This window comes from Ostrinia furnacalis, unplaced genomic scaffold, assembly GCF_004193835.3.
Source record: "Ostrinia furnacalis isolate ACB-3 unplaced genomic scaffold, ASM419383v2 OfSCF7316, whole genome shotgun sequence".
In the NCBI taxonomy this organism is placed as follows: Eukaryota; Metazoa; Arthropoda; class Insecta; order Lepidoptera; family Crambidae; genus Ostrinia; species Ostrinia furnacalis.
The window spans coordinates 22,911-44,588 of NW_021137555.1; the positions used below are offsets into that span (position 1 = coordinate 22,911).

General features: G+C 36.7%; 2 protein-coding genes across 3 annotated transcripts in view; one reads left to right on the forward strand and one right to left on the reverse strand.

Annotated features, from left to right (window-relative positions):
- Positions 1 to 240: 240 nt before the first annotated feature.
- Positions 241 to 2,325, reverse strand: LOC114363853 (uncharacterized oxidoreductase TM_0325-like). Its single transcript, XM_028319701.1, has one exon. The coding sequence runs from the start codon at positions 2,283 to 2,285 to the stop codon at positions 1,509 to 1,511; it is 777 nt and encodes a 258-aa protein (XP_028175502.1). The 5' UTR covers positions 2,286 to 2,325; the 3' UTR covers positions 241 to 1,508.
- Positions 2,326 to 3,123: 798 nt separating this feature from the next.
- Positions 3,124 to 21,678, forward strand: part of norpA (no receptor potential A) — a 54,342-nt gene continuing 35,787 nt past the window's right edge. For both annotated transcript variants that reach the window (XM_028319700.1, XM_028319699.1), the window contains exons 1-2: positions 3,124 to 3,267; positions 10,546 to 10,659. In XM_028319700.1, the coding sequence (XP_028175501.1) occupies positions 3,211 to 3,267; positions 10,546 to 10,659 (171 nt within the window). In that variant the 5' untranslated portion in view covers positions 3,124 to 3,210. The remainder of the gene's footprint in view (positions 3,268 to 10,545; positions 10,660 to 21,678) is intronic.

Genomic DNA, 21,678 nt, shown 5'->3' on the forward strand with positions numbered 1-21,678 from the left:
AAGCTAAAATTTCGTTCGCAATTTCAAGCATCTCCTAAAATAACATATTAAAACTTCTCGAGGAACCCACAGGGGAATCCAGTCGAATTTAATTTCATGGCAACATGGCGCTAAGCGGAGTTCTTATACTCATTTATTTATTAGCTCTACAAAAAAAGAAAATAGGAATATTATTATTAAAATCTTAAGCCAAAAAAACACTTTTTTACTAAAACTCTATCTCAATAATGCTTATTAAGTTTAATGTTGAGACGCAACTGAAATATTTTGTGACGTATTAAAAACTATTACACAATAGCAAAACAACATTTTCATGAATGAATTTCAAATGCGGTATGACGTAACGCATACATGTTGAATATTGAATTAGTTTTCAAATGAAATTACGTAATGCTGACATTACATTTGCTTGTACCTACTTTTGCTTTTATGTACTCGTAGGTATGTAATATAATGTATTTTCAATAAATAGTTTATTCAGCAATAATAAGTCAATTACCCGTAATATCATCTTTTATATTAATAGGTAATTAAATAATTCAGTAGATAATAAGAATACAATGAACTGCGGCCAATTTCGGACTAAAGTGGTTGACGACCAATTTCTTGACACGTTGACACTGGTCAAAACTATTACATGGTTTAGGCGACAGGATGTTACAATAAAAGATCACTTTAGGATCACGTTTGAATGTGAAAGTCAAGGCATAGTCATATTGGTCATCATCATCATTTTCTACGCCTGATTCTTAGCTATTTTCCAACGGCTACCAGAAAATTATTCCGTTTTCAAAATATTTATTAATATTTTCGTGAAAAACATTGCTTTTCCCTTTTTATTAAGGTTCGGGCTTGACCAGGTTTGTGCTTTATTTATTGGTTCTTGCTTGCCCGAGGCGAAATGAACGCGCTATTAGTTTGCTATACGACTTCAGCCTTTCTAAATTATTGCTTTACTTCGTGTTTCAGGGATTGCAGGCATTTCTCGCCATATTTTGTTTTTAATTTTGAATGAGCAGCGTGAAAGATTGTAAATAACTCAAAAGACGCTATATTTGGTTTTAACGTTGAATTGCAATGTTCGTATGCCAATACTTTTTCTATATTTGATGTTTCTGTACGTAATTGATCACTTTGTAACATGTTCATGTAACATCATTTGTAATGTAACACATGAAGGCCAAGTGTAGGTAATCTACAAGTACATACTTGAGTCCCTATTAGCAATTATTTTGTACTTACGTAGTATGATTACAAAATATCAAGAGGATAACCTCGCGTCCTGCACACAGATTATACACAATTTGCATTAGTTGGCCATTTTTATGACCCACTGATAAAAAGCTTGATAACCCTAATCTACAAGCCGCGACAGACATTGCCTGTTTGTTTAAATACGTGGGTAATGCACGCAAAATGATAGGAATCAAAACAGTCCTTAGCCAGCATTTAATGTTACAACAACCACGATTAACAACGTCTCTCTAAAATAGGCAATAAGCTACAAATTAAGATTTAGCATTAGAACCCAGCAGAACCCCATTATCGCTGACAAATATTGACCCCGTAATGCCAACAGCCTTATCGCTTGCCAAGTAGCATGCCAGTTCAGCAATTTCCAGCGGATCGCTTATCCTTTTAAGGTGTGTCATTTGAAGCATCATGTCCCACAAAGCTGGTATAATTTCCGCGCTGAAGCCCACATTTTCAAAGATATCGCTCTTCACAGGACCAGGGCATATGGCGTTCACGCGAACTCCTTTCGAAGCAAATTCAAGTGCCACTGATCTTGTGAAATGATTGAGTGCAGCTTTAGACGTGCAGTAAGCGAATGCTTGTGCCATAGCTTGCTGTCCAGCCACACTGGAGATATTTATAATATTTCCCTTCGTTTCAAACAGGTGCTTGCCAGCTAGATGGGTCAGATATACGGCTGAGCGAAGGTTGGTCGCCATAATACGGTCAAATGCTGTCATTGCATCTTCCTCTAAGATGTTAGATGCTCCACCAACGCCTGCGTTATTGATCAGCACATCGAGCTTTCCATATTGTTTTAGAGTGTCGTCGATGATTCTTTGACCATCACTTTCTTTCGTCACATCAGCGACTATTACTAGCGGCTTGTTACCGACCTTTGCAATGTTTTCGGAGACATTCCTCAATTTATCCACTTTTCTTCCTACTATTGCTACATCAGCTCCTTCTTCAGCAAATTTCTGGGCAATCGCAGCTCCTATACCTGAGCTGGCGCCTGTTACCAACACCACTTTATTGTTAAAACTCATTTTAGTAATAATTTCCGTAAACGAACGGACACTCGTATAAACACAATTCACAAGTAATAAACTGATTAAGCTTATCTAATCGTCCGTTATTTATATTATCAATATCGATAATGCAGACCTCATGTTTTTATGTATTTAAATAATGTAATGTACTGCTAATAATATGAGTGTATCATACTGGTTTGACAGTTTCGTGTGAGGTCAATTACCTAGCTAGAGGAAGCAAAAGACATTAAACTGTCTGGCTAACTTCTTAAATACTTTCTATACCAATGGAAGAGACGTCTTGTGTATCATTTGTTTGTGCCTACATAATAGAAACTAGTTTTGTACCTCTCTGCTTGGACACTCTCTAATTAGTACGAAGCTCATTAAAACACTAATTAGGCTGCTGAAAGACAGCGAGTGGCCTGGGTATCGTAGAGAAGGCTTTCAATTAATCCTGATTTAATGGGAGTTGTTCCAGGAATTCCAGGAATCGATACAACGTTGAACACAATTTACACAATGTTGCACAACGATGTTTACAGACTTTACGTGATTCTTAAGTCATGTTGTTTTCTTTTGTTTTGTGAACAGTTGGAATTTTGGTTGTTGTAGTTAAAGCTTCTTAAAATTAGATTAACATTAGGTTTTTGTGTTAGTATAGTTCCTACTCTTTATAACGGTATAAAAAAATCAACTCTTTATAATAAGTATTAAGTTTATAAGAGACGATCATGCAAAAAATACCTTAAATTATTGTACCTAACTAAAGGGCGTTTTTTCAGACAAAGTTACAGACTATTCGATACTAAATTACTAGTAATTGACATAATGTTCAACCATTTTGTTTTGTTTGTCTACAGGGTGGTGCCAATGATGGCTGGCTGGTAAACTAAGGAAGAGAGGTCTTGAGGCGCGGATCTAAAGCCGACCTTACACCATGACGAAAAGGTTTGAGTTCAACTGGCAGATCCCAGTCCCGGAACCATTACTGCAGGTACTACTTCTAAATCTACTAATATTTACGTGATTTGGGTCAAAATGTTTGATTGTAGATTGTTACAAAAAATACTATTGATATTATAATGAAGTGGCTAAACTGGCCTTCAGCGTTTAACGTAATTTGTAATTTTGTAACCATTATGCGCAGTCAGTAAGAACATTTAGATCCCTGTAAGACCCTTTTATATTTTGGAATCGTTTCCAATCTTAAATCTAAAGTAATCGAGACGATTTTTGAAATTGCCCGAAGTATAAATCAGCTTAAGATTAATAGAGCAATTCAAACTGAGCGAACGACTTTAATCTAAAATTAAAGTCCATTTAGAGCCGATCCACTCAAATCTCAATGCTTCCCTTTGACGGTAATTCGCCGTGTCTAAATTAGTATCTAATTCTACCATGACAGAATTCATTTTCGCTCGCACGATGAGAAATCAATGTTGAAAAGTTTTGTCCAAAATCCAAATTATCTAAGGTAAAATAAAGCTGTAACAGAAGTTGTAACAATTAAGTATACTCAGTGAATTAAACAAAATGGACACCGCGGTTTACGAATCCAAATAATGCCATCTGTCGACAAACATAAGAAATAACATTCATTTGTAACCAATGAAACATTAATTTGATTTCAAACAATCTTATTTAAAAAAAGTTTTCGCGAAAAACTCATCAGTCTCGCTCACGCCATTTTTTATGTAGAGACGTATACCTAACATTGTATAAGTAAAATCGTTGCCTATTGTGAAACTTCCATTATAAGTGAAGACCTCTTGATAAATGACGCTGTTGAATAGAGCAACTAACATGATTGCCTACACATGATTGCCAGACACAAAATATAAAAACATCTCTTACCTATCCTACATAGATAGGTACTCAAATTAATAAGGAAACCAGCTACTGTATAAGCATACCTCTCACGTTTCCTCCATAAATCTAATAACATAGGGGCAGGAAATTTTTTTTAAGGAAATTGCCTAGTCATCATAAAATATCTTTACATTTTTCTTTAGTTAGAGTCATGGATAGATTTTGTAAAACTTCGTTTGCAGTTTCGTAGCTGCAAGATTTGCAACAGTACCTACTCGTTAATTCACTAACTAGAAAATCCGGACGGTGTATCAATACACCATATACCAGCCAAAAAGAGCAGAATTATTAGGTGGAAACTCCGTACGTGCGAGTTCAAAGCGAATATCGAGAAAGTTTGTTTTCATTTCCACCGTGTTTGCTCTTGGGTACATTTACCTGACTTTCTAAAGGGGTGTACGGATGGTAGACCATGTATGTAATGCGGAATAGGATTGTTTCTATCACAATTTTTTAACCCGATAGTTATCTTTGAGTGGAGCACATACTAGCTCGCAGAGCTAATGGCCGCTGGGGCAGAAAAGTTCTCGAAAACGTAGTGGGGACAAGCCCCCCAGGTAGACGGACGATCTGGTGAAGGTCGTGGGATGTGCCTGGATATGGGCGGCGCTGGACCGGTCGCTCTGGATATCCTTGTGGAGGCCCTTGTTCAGCAGTTGTCATTTGGCTGATATGAAGTTTATCTTTGTCATCATCATTTAAAAAAAATCCCGTCCACTTCTGGATAAAGGCTTCCTCCATCGGTATCCACAATGACCGATCTAACGCTGCCCGCATCTAGGTACTTTGCGCGACCTTCACCATATCGTCAATCCACTGATAACCTGCCTACATTACGTTTTCCTAAAGCTGGTATTCAAAACAAATCCGGAAGATAATGTAATACCTACTAATATATAATATATATACATAAAATTCGTATTCGGGCGTGGGTTTCTTAACTTTTACGAGCGATACCCAAATAAGACGTCAGTGTCAAAGGTTGAGGGTACTCTCATGGAAAGGTGCCTTAAATCAAGGAAGGCGGTGATGTTCACGGCGCTCATTCACTCGCGCGCGCTTATGTTGTGGTCCCAGTATAAGCGGATATCTCCTGCTTTATTTTATTTAGGTAAAAATAAGCTTTTCATAATCTAGTAGGGCTAAGGCGTTGATGATCATAGAGCTTTTTATAGTTAAAAAAAATACATACGGTGGAACATAGGACATCCTTTTTTTAAGCCGGTTAACAAATTGAAGTTCTAATAATACCCACGACAGGCGAAAACTGTAGAGCCATAAAAACAAAGCTTTCTTGAGAGATCACTATCTGTTGAAGTACTTAACTACTGATAACTATAATTACATTTTATAATTTCAATGAGAATGGCATAAGTACTGTGTGTGAGTATCGCTTTGAAGTAAGATTATTCATATAACACTAACTATATAAATTCTACGCTATAGGGTCTTACGTAGTATGTAAATAGGCGATATATAATCAACAAAATGTGATGTGCTGTTGTCTGTACACCCGGCCACACTGTTAACTATCTTTTTCCGTTTTTGCTCTCGCTCTCATCAAATGGTGATTCTTTGCGATAGAAATACACGACATGACAGGCAATGGATAGTTAACACTGTTGCCGATGGTACATATGTACATATAATACGTAGGTGCTTATTTTGTCCCACCTTTAAAATAACCTCTCTCGCCGCTAATACCGCGCTGCACCCTTTGGTAGCAGCTGAGCTCGTTCAGTCGCTCTGAAATAGCCGCACCAGCGGTAAACCTTCAACCTCGGGTATTTGATGTTTACAGCCGAGCATGATCGCACTATGGCCGCAATAGCAAACGCAAATTGTTTACGAACGAGTGCGAGTACAACTCTAGCGACTCGCGCCGCTAATGAAACGTTTGCGGTTTACAATCCAGATTTGTAGCTATTAGTTTGTGGTGAAAAATTTAAGTTGTTAACTGATTTTATTACCAGGCGTCGCTGTGCGCTGCTTCGCGTAAAAATCACCTCAGCATTTCCACAGGGATCTTTCTATGAAAGAGTCTCCCGATAAGTTAACGTGCGTTTATGTCCTACCTGAAAGAGTTATGAATTAAAAAAAACTAGAAACTGCTAGACTCAAACCAAAAAAATACCTAAATCTAGCTACAAGATAACCAACCAAACTAAGTGAGAAATTGGTATACAAAACAAACTCATCTCAGTCGATGATTGCATAGAAAATTATACAATACACCATTAGTTACACAGTGTTGGGAAATTATAAAACAAGTAATGAGTACTTTTATCTGTCTTCTCTTACAAAACGCTGACTTTTCCCTCTATAACAGTTTAGCAACTTTCTTCCCAAGTTAGGCCAACGCAATCCTCCACCTAAACATTCAATTATTTTTCCCTTGCAAACGGCACAGCTGACGCGGCTCAAATATTCTGGGGAACTGAGATTGAAGGGGGCGGGTCACATCTGTGGAATATCGGAAAACGAGGGAACTAATAATGTACGCGTTCCCATCACTGGTAATATCTAGATAGGCACCCAGTTTGATACCACTTTTAGTGGAGACACTGTAGTCTTGCGTCTTTCTATCAGTCTAACATTGCACGGTTTTAGGTATAGCTCTTCCTCACACACCTGAGCAAGCAAGCAGCCTTGAGTCATCATCATCATCATCAACAGCCCTTTATACCACTGCTGGACTATGAGCCTCCAACCCGCTTGCCAAGCGTGGGGATTATGAAAAACCCTCCACTATAGTGTGCCTTGAGTATTTTGCATTAAATGGCTCAAACTTACACTTAGGTCATCAGTCGATTGGGAGGCCTAACCTGCGTCTTCCAGCCCTTGTCGTCTCAAGAACTATTCTTCCTAACTGTTGCTGGTACTGCGAGCAATATGGTATGGCGTGTCTATTGCCGCCTTATCTTGGCAATTCAAAAATCACGCTATAATGAGGATCAGTACTGTTGTAGAAAATTCAATAAAACTAGTATCTACGTTAATCTTTAAGACATAAGAAAGATATATCTTTTTGAATTATCCAAATCGGACCATTACTTACGAAGATATTAAGTAATAAACATAGGCCGTTTTTGCCGCTAAAAGTCAACGTACGCAGGGCCGCGTGACGTCATTATATCCGAATCGAGCGCAGCCGGCGTACTATTGGGATGGAAAATATTTTTTTCCAGCTAAACNCCTCATTCATTTATTTAGCGTTTTATATATGTATTTATCGCTTAGGCCAGTAGAATTAGATTTTAAATCGGAAATAATTCCTACAAAAGATTTTATTGCTTCAATGGCTTCATTGGTTGCCCATTAAGACTCTCCTAGATTTTCGACTTCGACGTAGTTGTTTGTGCTTAAGTGGTGGGGGCCCTCGAAAGGGGCGCTTTTTAGGTTTTCCGGTTATACCACGTAAAGGACTTACTCTATCGAAAAGTGGTCTTCCTGACGGTTGAAGGGCATTTAATCCTGCATCAAATAAGGCCAAATTCATATGTTTTGGACGAGAACGGTTGGTTCTCGTGCAAATGTTCGGCAAAGTAGAAAATATGTTTGTAATTAATGACCCTCTCCACGTCCAATGGCTCGTTACCCGCAGGCTTCCAAGTCTTGAAAAGGAGCGCCTTAACCAGTGTTACCCTATCAAGGCTTACGAACTGGATGCGCCTATCCTTGTTCATCCCAGCCGTTCCTTAACTGCGGTTGCTGCACCTCTTCCTGGCACTCACCTAAACGACTCTGTGTTACCTACTGTGGCTACCCCTCTTCCTTGTATCCTCCTGGACGACTACGTTGCCTAGCCGTATGCCTGGTCTAAGGTTCGACGCCAAAAATCAACAACAACAAGTTCATATTAAAACGCTGAAGAGTTTTTTGTTTGTTTGTTTGAACGCGCTAATCTCAAGAATTACTAGTTTGATTAAAATAATTATTTTTGTGTTGAATAGCTCATAAATTGTGGAAGGCTATAGGATATATACAATCACTCTACGACTAATAGAGGCGAAGCGGTAAAGAAAAATGTTGCAAGCACGGAAAATAGTATTTAAACTATTTTCACGCGTACGAAGTTGATTTTGTGGCGTCGAACCTTTAACCAGGCATATGGCTAAGCAATGCAATTGTACAGGACGGTACAAGGAAGAGGGGCAGCCACATTAGGTAACACAAAGTCGTTCAGGAGAGTGCCAGGAAGAGGTGCAGCAAGGAACGGCTGGGACGAAAAAGGATAAGCGAATCCAACTCGTGAGCCTTGACAGGGTTACACTAGTTAAGGCGCTCCTTTTCAAGACTTGGAAGCCTGCGGGTAACGAGCCATTGGACGTGGAGAGGGTCATTAATTATAAACATATTTTCTACTTTGCCGAACATATGCACGAGAACGGTTTGTTAAAAACATATGAATTTGGTCTTACTTAATGCAGGATTAAATGCCCTTCGACCGTCAGGAAGACCACTTTTCGATAGGGTAAGTCCTTTACGCGGTATAACCGGAAAACCGAAAAACGCCCCTTTCCTTAAGCACAACTCCGTCGAAGTCGAAAACCTAGGAGAGTCTTTATGGGCAACTAATGAAGCCATTAAAGCACTAAAATCTTTAGTAGGAATTATTTCCGATTTAATTAATTTTAGTGTTTAATTCTACTGGCCTAGCTTTATTAACCGTAACATTTACATTCTTTTGAACTCGTGTGACATCACACACATTTATTTTGATCTGGTACATTACAAAGAAGACGTGGTACTCGTACTTCTGAACTCATACTCGTATAATTCACATGTCATGTTAAATTTTAAACGACTTCCTCTAAGTACAAGTTATGCAAAATTGTTATACACTCTCGTTGAAGTTCTGAAACTACTGGCGCTTTCAATTTGACAAGGCATTGTTAATGTACGTTACGGGAATACAACTCAATAACTACTGGCACGGCAGTTATTTTAAATAACTAGCGGCCGCCCGCGACTTCGCACGCGTGGATCCCGTTTTACCCCCTTAGAGGTTGAATTTTGCAAAATCCCGTCTTAGTGAGCACCTACGTTCTAAAAGGAACCCCTATGCAAAATTTTAGACTCGTAGCACTTGTAGTTTCTGAGATTTTGTGATGAGTGAGTCAGTCAAACCTTTCGCTTTTATAGACATAGATGTATCGTACAGAAATAATTGTTCTTTGTAAAATAATAGTGAACAAACGAAATAGAAAGGCTTCGAACGCCCATCAGTTCGCTACCGCCTGCCGCATAGACAAAGATGGTAAAAAATTACTAGTCTACTAGTTCAGGTAACTTGGCTCCGTTTCAAGTTTCAAATGCCGTCGGCCTAGCTCTAGGGCCATCGAACTATGAATGAGTTTAAGTTTCAGTGCCAGTGCCGACTGTCGACTGTCGAGTGACGCGATTTATGCGTCTAGTCACCAACAAATTGCGAGCAAACGAACTTTGGACGTCAATGTTATTGTTGAAACGACTGTTTATTTTGTAGTGTGAAGTAACTTAATTAACACTTTGTCTTCCCAAAACCTATTCAATTATTTTGCTATTTACGCGGACAATAAACTCTGTTTAGTTAGGGGTACAAATGAGATTAAATAATAGCCTGGCACACCTACGCAGCATCGTTATTAAACCTTTTTTTTATTTTGACAACATTTCCTTAATCGAGCTGGCTATAGTACCTACTTGGTTATAGTGTGTAGCAGTCATATCTAGATATGCCCCCGATAGTTAAAAAGGCGCATGTAAAAATTTTCAGGATTTGAGAAATTCCCATATTAATTAAGTACTGGAAACTTTTTTACCCCGTTTTGTTAACTTGCTACATCCGTATGCATGCAGCGATTTGGACGTGGGTTCGAATCTCACAGGGGACAATATTAATGTATTCCGCCTAAATTAGGAGAATCCTCTTAAAACTTTGCTGCCAAATAATTCAGGATTACAAAACGCTTACAATTCGACCCTTATAAGTTTTCATGTTTACTTTTCCGGCTACCCTGTCTTAACTTGGTAGGTATTCAGTATTTATCATTGTCAGAGTAAATAAAATGATAAACACCTCTTCCGAGAGACCTGGCAACTCGCCAAGACTATTGTTTCGAAACATAGTAATTGAAACAGAATTGATGAAAAAAACAACCTCGTATTTATGCACTATTTGAAACAAAACACATTTTCAAATAGACCACAGAAAACTGAAGACGAGGATTTTTTTAAAAATCCTTACTTCTTTTGTTCTATTTTTTTTTAAACTTTCGACTTTCGAACAATACTAATTTTCTTATGAGGATATGGATCCTTATTCACGGAATAAGTTTTTTATTGCTAAATATCATCCACTAACAGGACATAAGCTGCCAGTGTTTAGCGTGATTTTCTAATTTGTATGAATTTGTTACAGGGTGCTGTTTTCGACCGATGGACTGAAGAAAAGGACAACACCGAGCTTGAACAGAACTGCACCTTCAAAGTAGATGAATATGGATTTTTCATCTATTGGAAAAGTGACGGGAGGGTAAGTAAACGAATATAGCAATTTATAAATAGCTAAAGGCAAACATGAAAAAAGCTTATGTACAAACTAGCTGTCCTATTCGTCCTTCAGACCCATTCAGTCAGTTTTTCAGCCAACCAAAACATCTCGGCTGTCAAAAATGAATAAAAAATAAAAGTTCAGTGCTTACGAGAGTAACATGCAAACATACCGAGAAGATTTCTAAAAAACCAAAACCGTCATCTCTACTTTGCCTCAAAATAAAATTATTTTTTAGGCTACTGGAATAAATAGAGGCGACTATAATAATATTTTTCTATTAAGTAATTAGTAAGTGAACTCAATTTATCTCTATAACTGTCAAACGATTATACTTACTCGTAGTCGTCTTTCCTGTATAGTACAACTTATAGTAAAGATTTTGTAACCAAAAGAGTTCGTATCACATTATCCGCAGCTAAACCGGTGATACTTACGTGCGTTTGGTTAAGACGCTCGCACCAAATGGGGTTTATTTCACTTTGTTCTTTAAGAGGATACTCGGTATTCAGCCCCGATTCCGAAAGCCCCCGGCGAAATGGAATTTATCCTGGAAATCTAATTTTTGAAGACGTGAATGTTTTCTTTTAACTTTTTAGAGTTCGTTGATCTAAATTCGCATTCATTTAAGTTTCTGTATTTCTTCATTTATTAAAACTAATTGAGAAATGTGAGTATTATAATAATGTGATTTTTTTTGTGAAAGTTCCACTCATAGAGTCTCAATTAGAGACTCAAAAGACAAAAAAAACCGCAATATTTCAATGCAACAAATAATTTTAGATGTTTATTTTATTACTTAAAAAACTGGGTATTTTTACATTATTATTAAGCTTTAAACCCAAAATTTTAATACGGTTAAAACCTGCCTGACAACCTAGAAACCTTTACTTCATTCCAGCGTTTACCGCCAACAAATTCCCACCTAATTTATTAAATGCCACTGCATTTTCTCTATCTTAAAGAAGCGTAGCCTGGAATCCTTTGTGCCACTATCATCGTCCCAGATTCCAAAGAGACTAAGTACTGAATCGAGCACAAAACACTTCCATTTTGCCCAATTACACCGCGCAGCGCGGAACTAATTAAAACTGTCCGTTTTGTACACTTTGGCCCAGTCTCCTCTTTGTGGTTAGGACACGTCGCAAATGGACACTTCTTGTTAAACGATACGGTGTCGACTACGAACTTATTAGAACTATCTAGAGAATATTGACTGTGGTTTTTCGAGTTCGTAGTTTCTGAAGTAAAGTTACGCCTTTTTTATTTAGCAACATTTTGATTTTTATAAATCTTTTTAGCACCAGTCTATTATGTTGACCTGGAGGTAGAACTAATTATATTTATTCGAGATGAGCATGTGCCAAAATATTTTATAGGTAAATACAGTAGCGGCGTAAGGGGGGCTGCTTTGGCGGTCCGGTATAAATAATTTTAATTTTAATAAATCCATTCAGAACGATGTCAGTCATAAACACACACACAGTCTTTGGAGGACTGTTTCGCCTTGCAAGAAGATATAAAGCGATTGTGTGACTATTGTGTTAAAAATAGGTTATTTCTCAATATTGATAAATGCTGTGTAATCACTTATAGTAGAAAAAAACGTCCATTACAATTTAATTATACAATTTTTGGTCAAAATCTTAAGCGATCGACCGAGGTGAGAGACCTAGGCATAATACTGGACAGTGAATTGTTGTTTTCTTCGCACATAAACAAAATCACTTCTAAGGCATATCAGTTGTTGGGGTTTATTTTTAGACAAGGTCGCGAATTTACTAGTGTCTATACTCTAATACTGCTGTATAATGTCCTGGTCAGATCACAGCTCGAATATGCGTCGACTGTCTGGAATCCCCAGTATCTTATATATATAAACTCAATTGAAAAGATTCAAAACAAATTTATACGGAGAATGAGATATAAATTTCGAGGAGACTTTGATGCTGACAGCGTTGTGTCTCTTGCTTTGCGAAGAGAACACTGCGATCAACTTTTATTGTACAAAGTTGTTAATGGCTATGTTGACTCGCCCTACCTTTTGAGTAAGGTTTTGTTGCGATGTCCGAGAGCGAACATGAGGTCATGCGATACATTTGCCATTTCTTCTTGCCGTACTAATTATGCGATGAACCGATTTATTCTAAGATCAATGAAATTGTATAACTCCAAATACTGTCACTTAGATATTTTCAGCCTAAAACCAAACAAATTTAGGTCGTTGTTAAAACAGTAATTACCTAACTATTTATTGTTTTAACAACGATGTGATATTTCGAGTTTAAATTAATTGCCAAGTCATAGTATATTTAACATAGAATCTAAAAAATTTGTTTTCTTTTTCTGTTTCTGTTTACTCAATTTTTAAAAACGATACCTATGCATAAACTATTTGTGAAAACTATTTTGGCAAATGTGAAGTTTAATTGGTAACTCTATATGTGTTATAGAATGCTGTTTGTTTTCCTAACAATAAAATAAAAATAAAAATAAAATAAAGTTAAACTACTAAAGCCACCAAAAATGTGTTTTTCCCTTCCTTCTGCCCTGTTATTCCGATAGTTGTTCGTTTGTAACGTAAAATATTGACACAAAACTTTTGTGCCATTTTGTGTCCAGCGCCTAAATCTATTGGTTGTCCAGTTCGCCCCAGTCTCCCCTGCGGCTAGTTAGACCCACATACGTAGATCCTCTTTGCTTTGACCGCTCGTTTTCTGGTTTGCGGTGGTTCCATTCGTTTGTACTAGGCACTTGAACTAAGTTTTCTCTCTCTAGTAATTGAGCACATTCAGACTTTTTGAACTGAAGCACCATGTACCTAATGAAATGCTTTAGGTGTAACTTTTATAATAAAAAGAAGTATTAATATTATCAACAACATCGTTTGTATTTACGTACACGAACCTAGTTATTTTTCTAATAAAAGTAAGTTAATAGTTTTGTTTAATAGTAGTATCCCATCCCAACTAATATTATAAATGCGAAAGTAACTCTGTCTGTCTGTCTGTCTGTCTGTCTGTCTGTCTGTCTGTCTGTCTGTCTGTCTGTCTGTTACGCTTTCCCGCTTAAACCTCGCAACCGATTTTGATGAAATTTGGCATAGAGATAGTTTGAGTCCCGGGAAAGAACATAGGATAGTTTTTATCCCGGTTTTTGAAACAGGGACGCGCGCGATAAAGTTTTTCTGTGACAGACAAAATTCCACGCGGACGAAGCCGCGGGCGGAAAGCTAGTACATTATATATCTGTGCTTTCATGAAAATTCTCAAAGGCTTTGGTTAAATTAATATCGATATATATGAAATTAATTGCATATTTCAGCGACACAACATCATTTACATAAGGCTCTTTCCTCACAAATCACAAACAGGGAATTTACATTCTCCACCCAAGCTGTTTATTTCCCAACGACTGGGCCAAGTTATGCATCTTTAATATGCAGGAGCTACCAAAAACAGGAGCATTTTGAACCGTATTCTGATGAGTATAAGGAAGTTTTAAAATGGCAGGGCGTTAGGTAATCGTACTGAAAATATGCCATGACTCTCGATAAGCAAAAGTGAGCAAGGAGGTTGTTAACATGGAAGTTTGGGATAGGTATACCTACCACTGTATTCGTAGTATAATTACACGTTAATTAAACTTATTTCATACCATCAGGTATGCTTTTTTTTTTAAATTTAGATTTCCATTTTATGAAATAACACTACATGGAGAACATACACAAAATTGTGACCTAAAAATTTAATGAAATGTTTCATTAAATTTTTTGGTCACGTCGTTTTGATGTCAAAACTGAATATTTAATAATGACTGTTGCCTTGTTTATCTTTTATAATGTCACAATAACAATAACTTTATATATTTTACTTTACAAGAATAAATTTTTAATAAATAAAAATGACCAAAAATTTTATCCCAGTGTTACACACGATCAATAACGATTTCGTATGTCTGTTTATCATCACAACAATAAATAACTCACTTATGTCAGTTTATTGTAGGGCATTTCCTTAGCTCCCGTTAAGCCGTGCAAACTTAAACTATAGGTATTGTAGTTAGGTATACCTACTAAATATTGAGTAGAACTAGGTAGTTTATGCAATACTTAACTTATAATAAAAAATAAATAAAAACAAATACACTCGCACATAATATACACTCACACACAATATCACACTCACATTCAATATCACACTCACACACAATATCACACTCACACACAATATCACACTCACACACATATGTGAAATTTCTAATGGACATTTTTTGAAAGCTTAATTTGTTTTAGGCACGAATTACATAGCAGACTTGTTAATGTAGGTATACATATTTCTTTGTTTCTTGGCAGGGATGAAGCCTGGTAGCCCAAGACACAGGTCTTTCCTAGTTTGGGTACCAGTCTCCCATATACAATATTATAGCATATCTGTGTATAAATATACTTAAAGGGAGAAATAAATAATTTATTATTATTATAATATGTGAGCTCCCAACTGTAAACGATTTTTATGGCTATTCTTTCAGATTTGATGCGGTGGATTGCTTAATACAATGCGCAAGTACATAGTTTCTACATTAGAAGTTGCGTTACGTTATGCTTATTGTAATAAATTATTACTATGTAGGTATAACCTACGTTAGTTTAAGTCGATATAGGACATCGTATAAGTAAGGCCAATAGCCATTATAATTACAGTGTCCTCTATATTAATGAGGACAAGACAAAATATTGTTATTATTAAGTTACCGTAACTTAATATTTCCAAGTTCGTAGACCCCTGAATCACATTTTCTTTGAGAGAAAACGGAAAAGTTGTTACCAACGCGGAAAACATATTTATTTCTGTCTTATTCATCGACTTAATGGATAGTTATGTACTTTTCTTTCTGTCTCTACCTACCGAAGAGATTTTTCCACAAAGCTAATTCTTGTTCTTTCACTATGCTTAGATCTTTAGAACTGCAACATATTTTGATACGGTTTTTTTAATAGATAAAGTGACTTAAGAGAAAGGTTTAGGTTAAAACATGCATATTATAGAATAAAAAGCCGGAAAATTCCATTGCAACCGTGCAAAGCCGGTGCGGGTCGCTTGTTCATAAATAAAATGCTACTAGTACTTACTGCAAAGATAATGTGTAAAATATTGAGTTGAGACATATTGAGATAATCCTACCTAAAAATTCGGAATATAGCGTACCTAATTCTACCGATTTTAGGCTCTATCGTAAAAAATAGCTTTCAATCAAATAATAAATCCTTTAGTAAACGACGGGGAGAATCCATTGCATTAGAATACCGAAGCCGTATGGCCCATTTGTTACTGGAAAACGATTTGTACGGCAAGATTGGATCCCAGTCGGAGGTAAGTCACTCTCTAATTAAATATAGCGAGTTACGTCAACTTATTCCAGTGCTTACGACTCGGAATAAATTGCTTTTGGCTGAGAATGAACCACTTTGTTGCGAGAATTGAAGTTATGATGTTTTCGTTTTTGTAAGTCTTCGAGGGAAAAATTAATACTTGTTGATTTTAGTTGAAGAAATATTCTTGTTATTTTGCCTTGGGTCACATAAAAGTGGAACTCGCACCAATTCTTATTAATAAAAGTTACGCGTGTTGAAACCTTGTTTAAAGTAACGTTTGGTATGGATATGTCACTTTAAAGTACTGTTCAACGTGTGTGTAACTTTTTAACTGCCTTCAACAAAAGGAGGAGGTTCTCAGTTCGGTATTCGGTTGGTATAATTTTTTTTTACTATATTTAATCTAATTCATCCTATGGCAATCCACTTCTTGGCCACTTCTCCACTCCACTCCACTTCTTCTCCCAAGGAATGCCTTAAACCACAATCTATCTCCTGCTATTTTGATCCTTCTGAAAGCCATCTTCCTGAGGTCGTCAGTGCATCGAGCAGGTGTGCGTACGTTTGCCGAACTATATTATTACGCCCACTTAAAAGTAAATCCTACTTCCCCCCAACTTTCGCGTAATTAGAAAATATTTTCCTTGTCGTAAATAAAATATTTGATGTTACCTCGAGCTCACGTCTGTGATCTGTCAGACCTCGATGGGGTCCATTACGGACTATTGATGGCTGAGCTCTTGATTGGCCTATCCTTTTATGGGTAGAGTTGTAATGGGTCGAATACGGAATAACCCCTTTTAACGCCGATTTGTGGGGCGTTCACTTTCAGGGTTGTCAACCTCACACGTTTACCTGGAAAACGGGAAAAAGGGAAAACATTCGTATGCCGGAAATGACGTGGAAACTTATTGGATTACATATTTCATGTCAGGTAGGAATAGTAAAGATAAAAAATAGAACTGAATGGCTATAAATTATAAGCTAGATTTAGGGGCAAAGACCCCGGATCGGTTTTCAGCAGTTTTCAGGTCTTCGACCTGTATTATTCAGACTGATTAATGGTTTACAGTGACAGCCATAATTCGGCCATTATATAAATCATGCTGACTATTGCTGACGCGCCCTACAGTGACCATTGTGTGAAAACTGTCTGTGTAAAATATTTACTTCTTAGTTCTTAGTGTTGATGTTAGGTGGACTATGTGGACCGACGATCTGGTGAAGGTCACGGGAAGTACCTGGATGAGGACAGTGCAGGACTGGTCTTTGCGGAAATCCTTGGGTGAAGCCTGGCCTTTGTCCAGCAGTGGACGTCATTTGGCTGAAAATCCCAAGTGTTGGTGTTGAAAAACTAGAGATTGATTGACGAAATTTAATATAATAGTAGGATGTACTTACCATTAACTATGAAACAAGTATCAAGCATCAAGGAGGTACCTACTTACCTACAAACTTGACAAAAGAAAAGTCACAAAGAGCGAAGTTTCCCTTTCATATCCAGCAAGTACTAAGTACTATAAGTAACATCCAAGTTCTTTTCTCAATCTGGATCGACCACAAAACTTTGGGAGTTACGCAAGATTGATGGATCCGCGCTCAAGTGGGTTCTTGAGGAGCAGTTCTTTAAGCCGGCTCAATGAACCCTTCTAAGAATAAATGTTACTCATCACATATGCAGATGTAAGTACCTACATATGTAGTTGAGATAGGGCGCGATTTTGCAACAAAATGTAGAGTCAACTGTACGTATAATAACTTGAAAGTATGTGGACCCGCCTTAGAAGTCATTTACGTAGGTGCCTAATAGTAAGTTGAACTAGAAAAAAGTCATAATATACTTATTGGATTATAATGAACTAGCGACCCGCCCCGGATTCGCACGGGTGGTATAGTATCATACATAAAAATCTTCCTCTTGAATCACTCTATCTTTTGCATTAAAATCCGTTGCGTAGCCTAAAATCTAAGCGAACTGGTAAAACAAGACGAACAATCAACATACAATTATATTTCTCCCCTCATACAAAACATTGTGTTCAATAAAAACTTTGTAACATTAATATGAATTTATTAAATACCCTGAAAAACCTTTTACGTAACAGTGAAAACGTATAAATCGTGCATAAATATTCAATAACTACGCGGGTAACTTTTGTTGTTACCTTTTGAATTCGCCTTATTTTAATATTCGCTTGTATTTTGTAAGGAATATTCGTACACAAAAGAGGACCCTCCCATACAACTGAAATCCCTTTCAAAGGAAAATGTTCAGAGATAGGTCTTCATTGTTCTCTGTGCATGTGTGAAATTTTACAGAGTAGGTGCTTAGATACGTTCTACTGCGTAACATTATATTCTTTAACATCGCATAAAAATAAGAAAAGCTTTTTTGAATAAGCCTTAGAGAATTTTACATCTATTTGTATCACAATGGCAAACATTATTTTTATTTATCATAAACTAGCTCTTCGCCCGCATGAAATGTTTGTCTGTCACAGAAAACTTTATCGCGCGCGTCCCTGTTTCAAAAACCGGGATAAAAACTATCCTATGTCCTTTCCCGGGACTCAAACTATCTCTATGCCAAATTTCATAAAAATCGGTTTAGTGGTTTAAGCATGAAAACAAGACAGACAGACAGAGTTACTTTCGCATTTGAAAATAATTGAAATAATGTATGCCTATCTAGAACTAAAATTAAATGTAAGTTAATGTGTATCGACTGTAAAAAATGTTAACACTTTCTAAATCTGTCATCATATATCACGCAAAGCAAAAAATATTTTACGAGTAGAAATTCTTACTGTTTTTACAATATTGCTGACAAACCCAATTATTAATTTTATTTGAAGTTTAAGTAATTGTATTTTTCTGTCCGATTTTGCCGCCCGCGACTTCGTACGCGTGGATCCCGTTTTACCACATTCGTCTATCTTACGCGGTTTAGATTTTTTCAAACAAATGTTTTTTCCCGCTAACTCCCGTTCCCGTGGGAATTTTGCAATATCCTGTTGTAACTAAGCTTTAAGTTTACTAAGGTACCTGCATGCCAAGTTTAAAGCGTCTAACTTAAGCGGTTTGGATTTTTCATACAAAAGGATTTTCCCGCTAATTCCCGTTCCAATCCTATAACCTGCCCAGGAGTATGAAGAATAATTGTACCAAGTTTCGTTAAAATCCGTCGAGTAGTTTATGTTTCTATAAGGAACATACAGACAGACAGACAGACAGACAGACAGACAGACAGACAGACAGACAGACAGACAAAAATTTTACTGATTGCATATTTGGCATCAGTATCGATCACTAATCACCCCCTGATGGTTATTTTGAAAATATATTTCATGTACAGAATTGACCTCTCTACAGATTTATTATAAGTATAAATGTAATTTACTGTACATAACGGCTGTTAGCCGCAAAAATATTTTACTGGTGGACTTTTCCGAGCCACACACAGGGTTACCACGACTAGTTACATAGTAATTTATTTTGCATGTTTGTGGTAATTATGCTATAGATATCAGATATGCACAATGACAAAATGTGTTATTCCAATACGGTTACTTTATTGCCACAGTCAAAAAATCCATGAGAGCAATGCCCAAAGTGGGCCTTATCAATGTGCCAGTTCTGGAAGGATTACCTACCAGATAATAATCGGTTCAGACGCAAATAAGTGCAGTCACAATCACAAAGCAAAAGCAAACTAACATGTATCTAAATAGCAGAATCAAGGTAGAAAGCCAAAAATCTACTCGAGTGTAATTCAGTACCCGTCATACGGTGTTTTGTTTCAGGTTACTAGGACATTAAACTATTACTATTATCTACTGAACGCCACATAGTGGCAACCCTACGCGCAGGGCATTAAAATGTTAAATTAATTAACCAACGCTGAAAGCCCTCGATGCATCCCCATTATTTGTCCAGTGCAAAATGTAAGAGTGCTTATACATTTTATTTATTGCGGTTTACTGTTGCGTAATAAGTTGGTACTAAAAATTAAAATTAAGTTACAATATCAGTATAAAAATGTATTTTCTTTCTCAATACTTGCAACATCAAGTGGTAAATAAAAAATTGATTGCTTAATGTTATTTAATAAATTGGATTGAATTAATGAACTTTACATTAGAGATATTATTTCTACAGTCAAACAACCCTGGTGTCAGACATGAATCAATGATGTCTGACATGGCTCATTTGTCTCGAATTTTTTTTAATGCATAACAAGGCAGGTATTTGACCGCAATCACACCTGATGTTAAATAAAATGTATAGGATGGTACATAAATATCTGCTGTAAGTGCTTATTCACTCTCGCCTTGAAAAGGCCCGGATTATAGTGTTCGTTCATAGAATCATTTCAATTTACGCCCCTCCTTAGATCAAGGGCCAAAATTGCCCAACTCTTTGAGCACTTGATTGAGCTACGTTACATTACATTGGATATCTCAATATTTATGTGAATGCACAATTTCGTCCGCATGACAGACTGAGATTTCTCGAAGACGTGTAAATTAGGTCGAGAGAAGAATAAGAGCCCTTGGCACCGCGGTGGTCGCTCTCACACTACTTCACGAACTAAGAAGTTGGAACTTAAGTAAGAAGTAAGTACTAAGTACTGCGCCAGTGACTTTAAAAACTGATATTCCAGTTTATATTAAGTTGTAAACCCTTCAGATGTGAAAAAAAGAAAATTAAATGTAACAGCGCCTACTACGAGTATGAAATAAACTTATTTCAAATATTATATTGAACGGAATTTACATCTTTCACTCTACGAGGGATATTTATTAATTGAAAGGCTTTGTTAAATGTAAAATGTAAAATTATATTGCTTCAAAATAAAATAAATTACATTTCGTTTTGGTAGAAAATTCAAGACAAAAGAAGAAAGTGACAATCGATGAACAAACGCAAAAAAGTAAAAAGTATTTTCTAACCGGCCAGGCGCGCGACCAATGAGTTTGGTATGCAACCTCAAAATTGTATTCATTACTTATAGGTCATCAAAACCGACCTGAACATATATTTTATTGAGATTGTGATAATTTCAGTATTTCAGTGCTCTATTTGGTACCTTTAAGACTTTGAAGTTCGTCGCACAGTCTTCCTCAGTTTTAAGTACGAGTAGATGTTATTCGACAATATTTTCAATTAAAAAAGACAATATTTTGTTTTCTCGATAAAACCCACATAAATGTTTGATGATTTAATGAAATAAGTACCTCTAAATACATCAATTTCAGTAACGTAGCGAATAATTTCAGTAGCAACTGCAATATGTATCCCATCTAAATCTCTCAGCAGCCAACTATGCCCTACATAAGGAAGTTGGGGAGTGCTGACAAACCTTTACCAGTTCGAGGGTCGGCCTTCATGATGCTAACGAGTTTCTGAGTTGAACACGCTGACGTCACATTGTTGCTGAAGTTTGATGTGAGGCTAAGCGGTTTAAGTAGTTGATGTGACTGCCGGTTAAACGACATTGACAAGATCGAATAGTTTAGTTTACACCCCGATTATAAGGTTTAAACTGTTATTTTTTGTGTGTCGAAGATTACGCGACTATAGTACCACTACAGTAACAATTTTTGCGGGCATTTCTAGATGTTGAT

What these genes read in the sequence shown, in the direction of transcription:
- LOC114363853 (XM_028319701.1), bottom strand. Translation starts at nt 2,285, where the DNA reads ATGAGTTTTAACAATAAAGTGGTGTTGGTAACAGGCGCCAGCTCAGGT.